The following is a 16,700-nucleotide window of genomic DNA, read 5'->3' as shown; positions in this document are numbered from 1 at the left end:
CGACAGCCAGGCAGCGTTAAAAGCACTATGTTGAGTTAGAACAACATCCAAAATGGTATGGAAGTGCCAAAAGATGTTACATAAGCTGTGTGAACTTAACTCAGTTACCCTGTTAAGGGTTCCAGGGCACACAGGAATCAGTGGAAATGAAGAAGCTGACAAACTAGCGAAACAAGGCTCAAAAGGTCCTTTCATAGGACCAGAGCCCTTCTGGGAGTATCACTCCAAAGTGTGAAACTGGTAATATCCCAGTGGACAAACCAGTCTCACTTAGACATTTGGAAGAGGTTAACCACGGCACGGCAGGCACGTGAACTTATCGAAGGGCCCAGCCAAAGATATAAAAAGGTCCTAATAAACTTGAATAGGACCAGAATACGAATGGTAGTTGGACTGTTGACAGGCCATAATACCTTACAGAGACACCTACACATCATGAAAATCAGTGAAGATCCGATGTGTAGAAGATGCGGTAGGGAGGAAGAGACCTCCGCGCATGTGTTGTGTCAGTGCAAGGCTCTTGCACGCACTAGACATCGATATCTTGGCTCACACTTTGTGAACCTGGAAGATATCAGCAATGCCAACATCCGGATACTGGTATCCTTCACAGGAGCACTAAAGCTGGAGTAGGCAAACCCGTTTAAGGGACACAAAGGTCTTCATTGACCTACGTGTGGAGCCTTGCGAGGGCAGGGCTCACCCATTCCTCATCTATCTATCTAATACTGCTTAGTTGTACTCTATTTTTATCCTACAACACCACAACAGGATAAAAACTGCCATTAGTTACTGAATACCGAAAGGAATACGCAAGAATTACACAATTCTACATTGCTGTTAAGCCTATCCTAATTACAATTACAGAATTCTAATAAGATAATTTCTACAGATACCTCTACTATACTACATAAATTTTACAACAACAGAATAAGCATGCAAATTTCTATAAGATATTACTTGTATACTACTGTACACTACCCTACAATAATTTTAAACTACGTTCAGACGTATACTAATAACAATACCGTATGTTACTACTAAGCACAAACAGAAATGAAAATTGCAAGTTTAAAATTTGCAAGAGCTACTCAAAGATTACCAACAAAGCTAAATGCTTAGACAGATTATTATTAGTACTATGCTCTAACAGATACACACGAAATATGAAGGCCTGCACCTTAACCGTCTGAGCCACTCAGCCCAACTGACTGCAAAAAGATCTCAACAATGTCGTGAGATGGACAGCAGACAATGCTATGATGGTAAATGGGATGAAAAGCCAAGTTGTAAGTTTTACCAAAAGGAAAGGTCCTCTTAGTTTTAATTCTTGTGTTGATGGGGTGAAAGTACTCTTATAAGGATCACTGTATGTATTGTTAATATAGGGGAAGATCTTCACTGAGGTAATCACATTAACAGGGTTGTAAATAATGGTTACAGATCTCTCAATAAGGGTATGAGAATATTTAGGGATTGTGGTAAGGATGTAAAGGATAGGGCGTATGAGTCTCTGGTAAGATCTCAATTAGAGTATGGTTTGTGTGTATGGACCCACACCAGTATTACTTGATACAAGAACTAGATGTTCCAAATGGAAAGCAGCATGATTTTTTCTGTGAGATTTGCAGGCAAAAGGGTAGTGTTACAAAAATGCCACAAATTTTGGGCTGGGAAGACTTGGGAGTAAGGAGACGAGTTGCTTGACTAAGCAGTACATTCTGAGTTGTCAGTGGAGGGATGGCATAGAATGAGATTAGTAAATAAATAAACATGCGTTGCGCTTTTAACCTTTCAAGCGGTAATCACGGAATAAATAGTCATAGCCACATGACTTCCTAAGTGGCAATGACAGAATATTTCGTCATCAAATTGTAAATGTCTTTCCATGATGGGTATGACAACTTATTCCATCGTAGGATCCAAGATCTCGCTTTCCTTAGTGTATATATGTTAGTTTTGAGCTTTGGCTACAGCAGCATTCTCCCAAAACCATGTGAACGGGCGAAAAGCTTTCGTTCCGCGCCCAGCTAGCAGCATGCCAGTACCGGCCGCCAGGCTGCTGAGAGTAGTAGATAATGCATTATGGCAGGTGCAAGTAGAGGTCAGAAACATCTGCAAGAAGAAGAACCGTTTGATTTGTTACACTGCGACAATTCGGAAAGTGATGTGTCATGTTGAAATGTCAGGAGATGGACAAAGGTAGAATTTGAACGGCCGAGATTTACATTTATACTGCAACCTGGACTAAATGTACAAATTGAATACATAAAAAATCCACTAGAATATTTTAAATTGTTTATCACTTATGAATTAGCAAAACTAATAAGTAGGGAAACCAACTGGTATGCTCAACAGCTTTTAGAAAGCACACCAACTATATTCGAGAGTGTATCAGTGGACTAACACGAATAAAGATGAAATTAGTACTTTACTTGCATTCTTTCTCTCGCAAGGCATTCATCAGCTACCTGACAACAAGAGCTACTTTTCTCGTAGACAGATATTAGACACCTCAATATTTCTGGAGCTGTTCTCTGAAAGATGATTTCATCTCCTCCCCAAAATTCTTACACTTTGTCGATAATGAAGCACACGATGAAGTCACTTGTGGTCCGAAGAGACTCTACAAATTGAAACCTATTCTGGACCACTTGAATAGCAGATTCCGAAGTGTGTACACACCCGAAAGCGATGTGTCTGTAGATGAGTCTCGTATGTTGTAGAAAGTTGTAGAAAGATTCGGTATCAAATCATTTTAACTGTGTGAATCTAAGTCCGATTATGTGTGGAATTTCTTGGTGTATATAGGAAAAGACACCCAGTTTGATGACTCTGAAAAATGAACCACATGGTTCAAAAGTTGTTTTACAACTCATGGCACTGCTGCTAAATAAAGGGTATCGCGTAACACTGGATAACTGGTTCTCGAGCCCAGACTTGTACAAGAAATTGCATGATAAGGAGACAGATGCAATGCGCATGTTGTGTCAAAATTGTACAGTGTTCCGTTGGAAATAAAAAACGACACACTCAGGAAGGGAGAAAAAGTGGCACTTTATAACGGAAAACTTGTAATAATGAAGTGGAAGGATAAAAAGGATGCATGCCTCATAAACACTACACATGATGATACCATGGTGTCATGTAGCTAGGGAGGGAAAGAAACCACAAAACCAAAGTTAGCTATTGACTACAACTGTCAGATGGACGGAGTTGACCTGAGTTATGCATATCTCATGAGCTATCGAAATACTCATAAAAAACTGAAGAAGTACTACCAAAAGCACTTCCGCTATATGCTGGACATATGCTGCCTAAATGCCTACTTGTACAAGAAGTCAGGAGGTCAGGATACCTGATTACAATTCCAGATGAGACTTATTGAGAACATCATAATGAAGTACAATAAACACGAAAGACCACAGCCAGGCAGACCTTCGAAGACTCCTCCCCCAAAAAGAATCAATGCCCCTCACTATCCCTCATACATTGTTGCAACAGCACGCAAGGAAAACCCTACTCGGCGGTGTGTTGTGTGTTAGCAAATGAGACAGAGGCGAGAACCTAGGTATGAGTGTGAAGATTGCAAAGTAGCCCTGAGCGCCGCACCTTGCTTCCAGCGTTACAACACAGTTGTGGACTTCTGAGGACTACTTTTATGGAAGTGGAAGCAATGCTTCAAGATTGATGAATACGAATACAGTATTGTAAAGTAGAGAATAAGTGTTGTGATCCTAATACCTTAGAAAATTTCTTTTATCCTGTAAGTAAATATGTTATTTGGAGAGGAGTTAGTAATGTAATGCCCTGACTAAACTTTACTACGGCGGCTTCCTTGGAACTGTAATCATTTTTGGAAAGATGGTATTGAGTGTGTATTTTTAAAATCTGATAAAATACTTGACTACACAAGAGTATGTTATTGTGGTTTCCCATTGGTTTCCTCACTGAGCCAGATTCTCTTTCCTTGCCCTTGGCACTGTAATCATTTTAATAGCTTGAAAGTGAGACTTTTGTTTCTTTTAAACATAATGAAAATACCCGACCAATTAAAAGTATCTCACTGTAAGTTCCTGTTGCTTTCCTCAGCGAGCCAGATGCCCTGCCCTTCGTACTATGATTTTTTTTTTTTTTGCAAGTTGCTTTATGTCGAACTGACACCGATACGTCTTATGGCGACGATGGGGCAGGAAAGGGCTAGGAGTGGAAAGGAAGCGTCTGTCGCCTTAATTAAGGTACAGCCCCAGCATTTGCTTGGTGTGAAAATGGGAAACCACGGAAAACCATCTTCAGAGCTGCCGACAATGGGGTTCGAACACACTCAAATACTGGATACTGGCCGCGACTGCAGCTATCGAGCTCGGTATGATCATTTTTGACAGCTTGATACATATTCTGTACTTTTTGAACCTGATAAAATTACAATACTACACAAGAGTATCTCACTATATGTTACTTCGCAGTACCTTATAGAAAATATGCCACTGTGTTCGTACCTACTCAAAAGAAATGTACCACTTGAAAGGTTGGTAGGAAAGATTATAATATGAAGATGGTCGGAATTCACGAGGACAAATTGGTGCAAATATTTATTTATAGGAAGAGGAATTAGGGAATGGAATAATTTATCAACGGAAATGTTCTATAAGTTTCTAAGTTCTTAGGTACCATTTAAGAAAAAATTACATACACAACTGATAAGGAATCTCACCTGGGTGACAACTCTAAATGCAGATCAATGATGACTGACTGATGGCCTGACTAATGATACAGCCCCAGCATTTGCCTGGAGTGAAAATGGGCTGCAAATAGTAGGGTTTGAGACCACCATCTCCTGATTGCAAACTAACAGCTACATGGCCTGAACTTTGCAGTCAACTTGCTTGTTTTTTCCTTCTTTTTTTTCTCCCTAATACTAACTCAGTGGACATAAATCAACTATTTCATTGATAACATACCTTTGTTTCAAAGCTGCAATACATGCTTACAACAAATGGATTATCAGTGAAGCTCATGATGTCTCTTTCTGCAAATACTTGTTCAACTTGATTACGGAGCATAAGGTTGTTCTTTGTAATTTTTTTCATAGCGAATCTTGCACGTGTATCCTTCCGTCTAACGAGATATACAGCACCATAGGCACCATTCGATATCAATTTAACTATCTCAAAGTCATCCTCAGTTGGCAACTGAAAAGACACCAAAGTTTTATAAAAAAATGCTGATGAAATACCATTTCAAACATATGATAAAAAATACAAGGATACTACCTTAGACTCCTTATCTTCTTCCAGAGCAGAGGATTTTGTAACTGCCAAATTGAGCTTCTCTGGATATGAACATGACCTTTCCAGTTGGTTGATATCTTCTTGTAACTCTACAAGAAATATGAAATAAACAGAAGAAAAATTATAGACAGTCATAACCAAGAAATAGAGTATATATTAAATGTTTATATTTCAACAATATCCATACTACGGAATTCCAGTTTGAATATAGTGAAGGCTTCTTCACTGCACACAACAAATCACAGAAAAGTTTTTCTTTCTATTATTCTTAAAGAAGTCTTATGAAATTGATGCTTGTTGTTTAAAGGGGCCTAATAATGGCCCTTTTATGAAATTTAAAAAGAAAGAGGATACATTTAGCTTCAGATATACATTTTCAAGCTTAACCTCACTTGAAGACTTTCTTGCAGTGTCCCCTAACTCTGGTAGATTATGAGTTTGATAAACATTCACCTAGCTAAAACTAGCCAAATGTACCTGATATATGTGCTGCAGTCATAATCTTTGAATGTATGGAATGAGCCAACCAATGAATGCAACTTATCTGGAAGATGATTTAGGAGTAAGAATGATAAATTTACTAGTTGATTCAGAACTACCACGATTTTCCTTCCTCAGCAGCAATACAGGACCACATTATTATAGTTTAACAGTATGCATGAGGGAGATTTTATTTTCAGATGTTCAGTACAGACAATCAGGCAGAAGTGTAGATGATCTCAAGCTACACTCCTCCAAACAACAATTATCATCAATGAGATCAATGAGTAGAGCAAACATGCATTACTACCCTTTCATACAATACTGCCAGATTTAAAAAAAGTATCATCCTAAAGAGCGATGTCCAATTGATCGTGGGTACAACAGTTGCATGCTGGAGAATTGTACTTAAACTGACGAATGTTTCAAGGACATCGGCCAATAGATGGCATAGTGCCATTCACTTCATTGTGCTATCTCCAGTCATGCAGAAGACAGTGTAATGTGTACATGGATGGTTGAAAATAATTTTGTTTACGTATGTGGAAGTCAAGCTATACCCATATCTTGAAAATACTGCCAGATTTAAAAAAAGTATCATCCTAAAGAGCGATGTCCAATTGATCGTGGGTACAACAGTTGCATGCTGGAGAATTGTACTTAAACTGACGAATGTTTCAAGGACATCGGCCAATAGATGGCCTAGTGCCATTCACTTCATTGTGCCATCTCCAGTCATGCAGAAGACAGTGTAATGTGTACATGGATGGTTGCCTCTGTCGTGCAGCATTTACAGCCATTTGAGAGGTGTCGCACTGTGGGACTTCGCCAGATGGGATAGATGTATCGACATATTGCTGTACACTTTGTTATGATGCTTCTGTCACATGACGATGTTATCAATGGCGGTCAGTTGAATAGGCCCACATCCGCAAATGAGGTGCTGGACAGACTCATAACACAGACATACGTGAAGATCAGTGTATCTCTGCAGCAGAGATCCGAGTGAATTCGACACCAAGGGTTGTTCATGTTTGTGATGGGTCGAGCTAGTTCTTTTGAGGGAGCTAGTTCGTTCACTCCTACTTCCAACTGTGAGTCGTTCGAAAGAGCCAATTTGTTCGTTCACAAGCTGGGAATGGGAAGGCGCTCTCCGTCTCCAGGTTCATTATTTCACCAGCTGTCCGAACTCCAGTGGAGATGACTCTTCACTCCTGTTCATATTAGAATGAACGAGATAGCGCAAGATTGTTGAAGTTTTCCAAAACAGATGGCAACAGAATGACCAGTTTGATGGACGCACTCTACTCTTGGAATAGAACAAATGAACGACCAATACATGCACTTTTTAAAATTTGTTTTAAAAACTATTAGGTTCTTCAGTTTGTCAAAATTAATTTATGAATAAATTTAGGAACTACCTGAAAAAGAAAACATATGGTAACAGAATTATACTTGAAAAAGAAGCAACTTAATTAAAAATATAATGACATGTCCCTTTTCTGAAAGAGCATCATCAAATGACTCTTAAAATATTTAGAAATGTATAAACATTTAAGTTTAAATTCTGTTTAAATCCTTAAATATTTGAAATTTGTCACTTATCTTAATGAAGACTAGCATTCTATGCTAGCATGGAGAGTAGTGAGAACTTCATTAAGGTAAATAAGGTAAATATTCAAAAATGGAGTGGAGAGAAGTCAGGATTTCATTAAGATAAGATACAAATTTCAAATAATTTCAAATAATTAAGGATTTTAACAGAATTTAAACATACATGTTTATACATTTCTAAACATCTTCGGGTGTGATTTGATACAATTTGATGATGATCATCCAAGGACGAAACATGTCATTCTATTTTTAATTAAGTTGTTTCTTTTCAGGAATAATTCTGTTATTATATGTTTTCATTTTAAAGTAGTTTCTAAATGTATTTATTTATTTATTTATTTATTTATTTATTTATTTATTTATTTATTTATTTATTTATTCATAAATTAGTTTTGACAGACTGAAGAAACTAACAGTTATAAATTAACTGAGTCAACACTGAAAAGAAATGGCTTCAAATATCACAAATAATATATGCACTGTTGGCAACACTGGCAACTAATTAAATGATACAGTTTTATCTACAATAAAGAAGAAACATATGTACAAATGCACAATAATAATGTATGACATCTAATATTACTTCCAAAGAATGAATGCATTGTCCAAGTTGTACGTTTAAAGGGGCCTAACATCTAGGTCATTGGCCCTAATGTAAAATAATACCTCAAGTATTGACGTAGTAAGCCTGTAACTTTCTAAGTATGTAGAGGAAAGATTCACAACCACTGCAGTTTTAGTTCCATAAAAATATCGTAAAAATGACCAACGATACGAACTGTTTCCCAATTAAACGCGCAGAGTGAAACAACAACGCCTATTGGATAACATGCAAGCGCCTCCAGCGGGAGATTTAAGTAGGCTATGGTGAATGGGTTAATGATACAGTCCATTCATTCTTAAAAAATTGACTCGTATTTGAATGACCAGCTCTCACTGAGAGAGCGAACTCTTTCAAACAAGCTGTTCAAAAGAATAAGTTCATTCATGAATGAACCATCACTAGTTCATGTACCAACAGGAATGGTCTACTTGCAGCAGGAGTATGAACACATGCCCCTTTGACCTGGCCTCCTCCTCCTCCTGTTGCAACACCATTGTGCACATCTCCCTGTGGTGTTGAACAAGATGAACTGGACAATGGAATGGCACTCTGTTGTGTATGGGATGAGAGCAGGTACTGCCTCCATGCAAGAGATGGCCATTTACGAGTGCAACTCTAACCTGGTGAGTCACCTTCCAGAGCATATTTACCTCCAACATACAGGCCGAACTCCAGGAATCATGGTGCGGGACACAAGATGCTACAATTACCATTCACCACTGGTGTATGTGGAGGTTCCTTTAAACACCCAGGACATTGTTTAGCCTGCCCTACTGCCATTCCTACAACAGGAAGGTGATGTAATGTTTCTGGAGGATAATGCTAGTCCACATAGAGCTGCTAAAACACAATGTGCTCTTTGTGGAGGTTGACAACTATCCTGGCTGGCATGATCCCTAGACCTCTCTCCCACTGAACATATTTGGGACATGATGCGATGATGTCTGACCCAATCTGTACAACTAGCAACTAACCTTACATAACTGCATCAACAGGAGCAAGAGGCTTGGAACATTATACCTCAGGATGATACTCCTCACCAGTACAACTGTGTACCAGTGAGAATATAAGACTGTGTGGCTGCTCAAGTAGGAGGTACAATGTATAATTTATTTATTTATTTATTTATTTATTTATTCCTGACTTACATTTGTGGCGAAGTTAGGACTCACGGCCCTCTCTTACACTTAACCACTATAAACAATAAAATTTAAAAATGTAAACACAAAAGTAAGACATAGAAATTCTAAAAGGACATAATACTACAGACAGATAATTCTAAGACTAAGTTAGGCCTACATATCAGTACGGCAATTAGTGAGACAATACTAATACTAATAATAATAATAATAATAATAATAATAATGATAATAATAAAAAATGAAGAAAACCCATTCACACAACAAACACACAATGATTCACACAGCTCAGTTTTATGTTCCCAGGAAAAATTTTCGGCAGGCAGATTTGAATTTATGAGAGGAAGTAAGGTGCCGAATGTCCATTGGGAGTGTGTTCCAGAGACTCGATGCAGTAACTAAAAAGGAATGATTGTAGGAATTCATTCGACTTGGTGGAATTTCAAGTAGGGAACCAGAACGGGTACTAATTTTGTGGAATGAGGAAAGGAAACGAAAATTAGAAGAGAGGTAAGTAGGAGTGTTCGTCGAGAGCACTTGGTAAACAAGTGTCATTAGGTGAAAATTCCTTTGTTCATTTATGCGTAGCCATCCCAATGTTTTGAAATATGGTGTGATATGAGCGTCATGTCGCAGTTGGAAGGCATATCGTATGCATGAGTTTTGTGCTCGCTGAAGTCTCAAAGCTTGTTCAGCATTTAGATTGACTAGTATCGTATCACAGTAGTCTAGAATTGGGAATAGTAGTGCTTGGGTTAATTTTAATTTAACACATTCACGACCATCATCTGAGCGGGCTATTTAAAGGGCTGGCCCAGCTATTCCATCTGTTAGTGGCAGAGCAAACAACAACAAATTCTTTTCACAATAAGTTCTAAACTAAACAAGATATAGAAACAATTTTCCACATACCTTAATAAAGTCCTCTAGTACCTCTGCAGGGTGTAGTAGGTAATGTCACACTTTCCTGGGTGAATGGAACACCACACTTTCCACAAAAATAGCGTGTTTCACTAATAATTTTATTTTTGAAGCACACTTTGTGCCTTCTTGAGGAGAACTTGACTTTATTTGATGGTGGAATCTTCAAGAGAATATGCTCTTTTCTCTTCCCACCTAACCTAAATGGTGATCCTTGGCCGGTGCCCTTTTTGGCAGCAAAATCGCGGGACGTTGACTTGGACCTGATGAAGTAGATGGAGCTGAGATGTCGGGGAGAGGTGACTGTACTTGTATGTCGGGTTCCCTTTTCCCCCCCGTTTGAGAATTCCCTGATGTTCCTTTAGATCTTTTGGTACACCCCTATTTGACCGTATTGCTCCACATACGGCAGTGTTCTATTCCCGTAATGTTCCGCGAGTTCAACGCTATTGTAATAATTATCCATATAGACTGTATACCCCTGGCCAAGAATAATTTTCAAGCAGCTGAAAAACTGTGCTTTGTAAATTCGCACCACTTACATCATTTATATTGTTCCTACACGCCATGGTTACAATTCAGAACACGATTATACACACGCTTGTGCAATAACAAACCTACTACGCAGCTAGTTGGGTCAGCGCTAGGCCACCTTCAAAAACAAATCAAAAGAAGTGCATTGGGAGGGAAAATCGCCATGGCCATGTGGTTTCTGGGGAGTACAAGCATTCATAAGGGTATTACCTTCATCTCTCTCGCACATATTTGTGACCAAAATAGATCCCAGCTGCGTGGGAACGGCTCCAGTTAAAGGTTGCGCTTATCCGGGCTAACTCGGATACGGTCCACAGCATGGTCACGCGCTATAGGCAATAACTTGGATACGGGCGTGAATGTGTTAAGTTTTTGAGGAAAAGAATTCTTGTGATGTTTTAGGGGATATAGAGCTGCATGAACCTTTCTACATACATTTGTTACATGTTCATTCCAGGTCAGATTCTCATTGATGGAGATTCCAAGATTAGTTACATTTTTAAGGTACGGTACAGCAATGTCATTGATTATGATTGGAGGAGGATTGATATTGCTTATTACATGTAATAATTTAATAGTTTCCTATGATAATACTTTGTGTTTTACGAGGATTTAGGATTAAGTGGTTGTTTTTAGCACAGGCAGTAAGCCTTTCAATATCCGAATTAATATGCTGAACTGTTTCATGTAAATTGTTTGTAGTGGAATCGAAATAGGCCTGTAATCAGATGGCGCATTTGCAGTGGTACCGGTATGCTTTAATATTGGGGTTACTAGAGCATCCTTCCATGCAGTTGGAAACATGTTTTTTATAAAGCCTATTGGGATGTTATCTGCTCCTTTAGCTTGTGACTTAACTGAATTCAAAATATGCTTTACATCATTTACACTGACATAGTGAAAAGAGAAATTATGTTCATTTTCTGTAGGGTCACTGTTTCTTTTATTTAGACTGATATGATTTTGAGGTAGAGATTCCTTTATTGGGTTAGTTACGAAGTGAGAGTTAAGTGTATCGAGAGATATAGTTGGCATATGTGGCTCTTTGCATTTTCCAACTTCCATAGCTCGAAGTTCGTTCCAGGTTTCACGTGCATTTAAGTTCCTTATTACATTTTTAATGTGATTAAATTTGCTATTGCGAATTAATTGCTTTGTTCTGTTACATAAAAGACGATACTGTTCAAAATCTAGTTCATTATTTGTTTCCTTGTATCGGCGAAACATTGCGTCACGGCGAGCCATTGTTGCTTTTATATCGCTTGTTAACCAAGGTGCAGGCGAGCGAGTGACTCTAGCTTGCCTAACTGGAGCATGCTTGTCATATAGTCCTATGAGTAAGGAGTTAAATCTTGTCACTTTCATGTCTGTGTCATGCAACTGCTTTATATCTTCCCAAGGTAAAGTCTACGCATCATTTTGGAGTTGTTGTAGATCGATATTTTTCAGATCCCTGTAACTAATGTATTTAGCTTTGTATTTTGGTACACGTAGAGAGTAGCACAGGTAAATTAAGTCATGAGTTGAGATGCCAGGTACACGAAATTGACCATACTTAAGAACTTTATGTTGGTTATTTGTAATCAGGAGGTCAATTCCAGTATGGCTTGTATATCTAAGTGTATGAACATGATTAGTTGCGTCTAGTGGTAAGATCGTCATGTCGATGGAGGTAAATAGGTTGCAGACTCGGTCTGATTTGCCAGTTGGGGCTAAGATATTTGAGTTAACGTCACTAAGAAGTAATATATGCTCGTAGGTTGGTACTAGTTTGAGAAGGTCAGATTCAAGGTCAGAGATGTTAGTAAAATTTGGTGGTTTATAGACAACTCCTATCAATACTTTTTGACGGTTAATTATGGTCTCAGCAAACATATATTCCGTATGTGGAGTGATGCCAGATGATGATTTGATAATAATTCTACATTTAATATCATCTCTACAATATACTGCTACACCACCACCGCGCCTGGCAGTGCGATCATGCCGATAGAGAGGATTTCCTTCTAGTTTTACAACGGTAGAGCTAATTTTATCGGACAACCAGGTTTCAGTAATACACATAATATGCATTTTACAGGTTGATATTATCGAACGAACTTCATCTATGTGACTGAGGAGTGACAAAGAATTGATATGGCAACACTGTAGACTTCGCGAGAACTGAGACAGAGATTGTTTCAATAGCAGTTCAGTAGGCTGAGGGTTGGGGACAGTTGGTGAAGGTACACAAGGGTTATTTTCATCTTGGAATACACTCGGATCAATGACACTCAGGAATGCCTCATCTACCGTAACAGTAGTTTCAAGGACACCAGCTGCTGATATGTTTAAAGGGTAGGTGACAAATTCCTGGAACAAACACTGATAAAAAAAAACACACACACACACACACACACACACACACACACACACACACACACACACACACACACACACACACACACACACACACACACACACACACACACACACACAATAACGTACACATAGCATATGTTTGAACATTTCAATAGACAAATAAATAATGGTGATAATAATAATAATAATAATAATAATAATAATAATAATAATAATGATGATGATGATGATGATATTAATAAAATTACACTAATATACAGTTGAAGAGTTAGTCTAGAGTAGGGTTTTGCTAAGGTGCTGTACTCACATGCTTTATTTAAGTGCACCTGCCAGCGAGCTTTTCAGAAATAAGTAGAAGAGAAAGAGTTTGTAGGTGTGGGTGGAACTTGTGAATGCTATACGACTATTTTACGAATTTGTTCCAAATGAAGAAATCACATTGGAAGAAAAAGTTGAACTAGAAAGCTATTTCACAGTAGAATCTATAGACACAGGGTATTGTTCATTTATTTGAGAGAGTTCAGTTCATCCATTGTTGTTATGTTGTGCCTGGTTTCCCCTCTTTTTACAACAATGCGTCCCTGTATGGTCCAGACATTTCTCACTCCAAATTTATCTACAGCCATCTTTAATATTAGAGTGCGAGCCGCAGTCAGGTCCTCCCTGATAGTGATTCCAGTGCCTGCTAACTTGCACTTGTTACGGAAGACTTCCTCCTTTTTCCTCTAGCTTACAAATTTCACTATTATAGGCCGTTTCACTCCCAGCCCCGGCCTGCCAACATGGTGAGACCTATCAACATCCTGCACGGCGATGTCAAGGCCAAGTTTGTCTTTAAACAACCTGAGTGCAAGTTTGTCCGTATTCTCATTCGGTGATTCAGGAATTCCGAACACATGCACACTTCCTCTACGTTGATACTGCTCAAGAGCATCTGTACTCCTTTTGAGTTCATCCTGCACTGCTTCCAGTTCAATTTCCCTATTTTTAATATCAATTTTAAGTTCACTGATAATCTCAGTGTTGAAGTCCAGGGTGGCCTCGAGTTGTTCAGCCACGGCCTTTGTGACACTTTCAGTTATTGCCTCAACGATAGCCGAGAGAATGTCTTTCGACAGTAGAGCTTCCCTTACCTGCTGAACAATGCTGTCCGCTAAGGTAGCTTCACTATTGCTGCCGGCTGCAGGCCCCGCCTCGGTCCTGGCTCCCCCGGCTGGCCGCATTCTTCTTGTCCCTTCCCATAATTAAATTTTGTTTATATTTACAAAAATCCACTGCACAGCACTGAGCGATGTCGTGAAGTAAACAACACACACTCTTAGAGTTGAAATTCACTATTTTCGCAAACGAATTATGCCTTTACTACACCTGCTAATGATCGAAAACTGGGAGCACACACACACACACACAGCACTAACAGCGTTTCGCCATATTTTGTGATGCTAAGCACCTTCAGTACTGGGCATCTATTGCTTGGTTTGGTCTGTATTGCTGATCATGTAATGTCCTCAAGCTATTACCTCCAAGTTCAATTGTGAAGAAAGTGCTGCAATCTTCTTGCCTACCAGTGCATTTATGCTGACCAATATACCAAGATCTTGATACATTTAGAATTGCCAAGTTACTGCCTTCTGTCCTGCCAAGGGATGGCAGCTGGCAGTATTTAATACTGTAGATGCATTATTACGGTGTGACGTATCTCAAAGTTATTTTTTTGCTAGCGGCTTTACGTCGCACCGACACAGATAGGTCTTATGGCGATGATGGGATAGGAAAGCCCTAGGAGTTGGAAGGAAGCGGCCGTGGCCTTAATTAAGGTACAGCCCCAGCATTTGCCTGGTGTGAAAATGGGAAACCACGGAAAACCATCTTCAGGGCTGCCGATAGTGGGATTCAAACCTACTATCTCCCGGATGCAAGTTCACAGCCGCGCGCCTCTACGCGCACGGCCAACTCGCCCGGTTTCAAAGTTTGACGTTTGGAATTAAATTCATTTAATGAAATTGGTCAAGTTCAATCCAGAAATTCCTAATCCAGGGACTCTCACAAAATTAATGTTTCTACCAAAGTTAGGAAACAAACCTGGATGATTCTGAAGGTAACCCAGTTCTGTTAACCACCTGCCTACGTTGATGGCTAAAATAATTAAAACTAATGTGATGTCCTAAAAAAGTCACAATCTAATATGATTAAATCATAAAGATGACTGGAAAGCAGTTGGTCAAAACTACCAATGACAAATATCAAAGACATAGGAGGAGATCAAACAAAACAAAGAATACGACACTGATTTTAGCAACTAAATGTTAGTTTATCACAAGGAAACTGGATTCTTTCAATGACAGCTTGTTTGTGAGACACCCAACCTTTAGTTGGCAATAGGTAAGAATACAGCATGTTGCTGTTTCTTGATAGTTCCAGTATTTTTGCATCGTCTCTTAGCACAGGCCAGAGCAAAATGTAGCTTCCACTGAAGTCCCAGTCTCAATTATGGATGTGACAGTGTGGACACTGCTGAGATAAGTGTAGTTATGAACAACGACATTCGGAACAAAACAGTATATCTGTATGCTGTGCTACTTATAAGTAGAGCCCTGCACGGATGCGGATATCCACGGATAAAGGTAGTGTCTTGGCGGATACAAACTGTATGGCAGTGCGGATAATGTTGCTGATAGTTTCTAAATAATGACGTTTATCGATTTTTGCTCAGGTATACTCTTGTTTTTGCTTCTGGTTAGCCTTGGAACCATACAGCCATAAATCTGACCTAAGCCTACCTGCAATTAATGGAAGGAAGAAACAAAGGTCAATACGTCGGTAGTTGTCGCATGAGCAAATCCATCATAAACCTGTGATAGTAGGGGTTCTGGTGCCAGGTGTCAGGCCTATTGTATTATGTTAACAGATCTATCCGTTTCAATACCTTGGGTGTAATATACTGTGGTTAAATATTTAAATTATCCGCAGATAACTATTTTGCGCGTGCGGATAACCATTTGCGGATGTGGATAAAGGAAGTACGGATGCGGATATTATTTTGTATATCCACGCAGGGCTCTACTTATAAGGGCCATCCACACGTCAGAGACTTACCTGTGCGACATAGTTTGCGCAAAACAGACGGAACACTGTGCAGCGTCCACACAGTGAAAGTAAATTTCCACAAACATCAGAACATCTTTCATTTACACCAAATGCACACATAACGAATTCATAATTTGCATTGATGACTGTCATCAGTACCATGCTATGGAATCCTTTATAATTGTAAAAATACCAACCACCTCTGGTCATGTGTTTACCATCAATGGCACCCAAGCAATAAGGGAAACGCCATCTATTCTGAAATTCTCGAGCTATTTTGTCTCCATTGCCCTTGCGACCTTGGAACTTTAAAATATATACTTTTTTCAGGATGAAAGTGACGCAGATTCAGTAACGATTAACTCTACCCATGAGCTCATCCACCATCACAATCATCAGCAAGCAATACTGTTTCTGTACCGGATCGTCCCCCTCTGACCTAGATGCGTTATCTCCTATCCTGAGTATACACTTACCGCCCAGACAACTCAAGAGGAAGAGAAGCAGACATACTAAGTGGAATATGAAAACAACTGACAGAAAGAAGAGCTGAAGATGATGATGATGATTGTTGTTTAAAGAGGCCTAACATCTAGGTCATCGGCCCTTAATGGTACGAAATGGCACAAAATGTAATGACAATTTCAAAATCCAAAATCCTCCACTGAC

The 16,700-nt window shown here is 39.1% G+C and overlaps 1 protein-coding gene across 2 annotated transcripts in view; it reads right to left on the bottom strand.

Moving 5' to 3' along the window:
• The window catches only part of dop (microtubule-associated serine/threonine (MAST) protein kinase dop), a 578,024-nt gene that overhangs the window by 330,398 nt on the left and 230,926 nt on the right, over window positions 1–16,700 (bottom strand). For both annotated transcript variants that reach the window (XM_067141035.2, XM_068226223.1), the window contains exons 10-11: window positions 5,274–5,380; window positions 4,962–5,192 (exon numbers count right to left, since the gene is read on the bottom strand). In XM_067141035.2, the coding sequence (XP_066997136.2) occupies window positions 4,962–5,192; window positions 5,274–5,380 (338 nt within the window). The remainder of the gene's footprint in view (window positions 1–4,961; window positions 5,193–5,273; window positions 5,381–16,700) is intronic.

This window comes from Anabrus simplex, chromosome 2 (genome assembly GCF_040414725.1).
Source record: "Anabrus simplex isolate iqAnaSimp1 chromosome 2, ASM4041472v1, whole genome shotgun sequence".
Taxonomy (NCBI): domain Eukaryota; kingdom Metazoa; phylum Arthropoda; class Insecta; order Orthoptera; family Tettigoniidae; genus Anabrus; species Anabrus simplex.
This window is presented reverse-complemented; position numbering and strand designations above follow the sequence as displayed.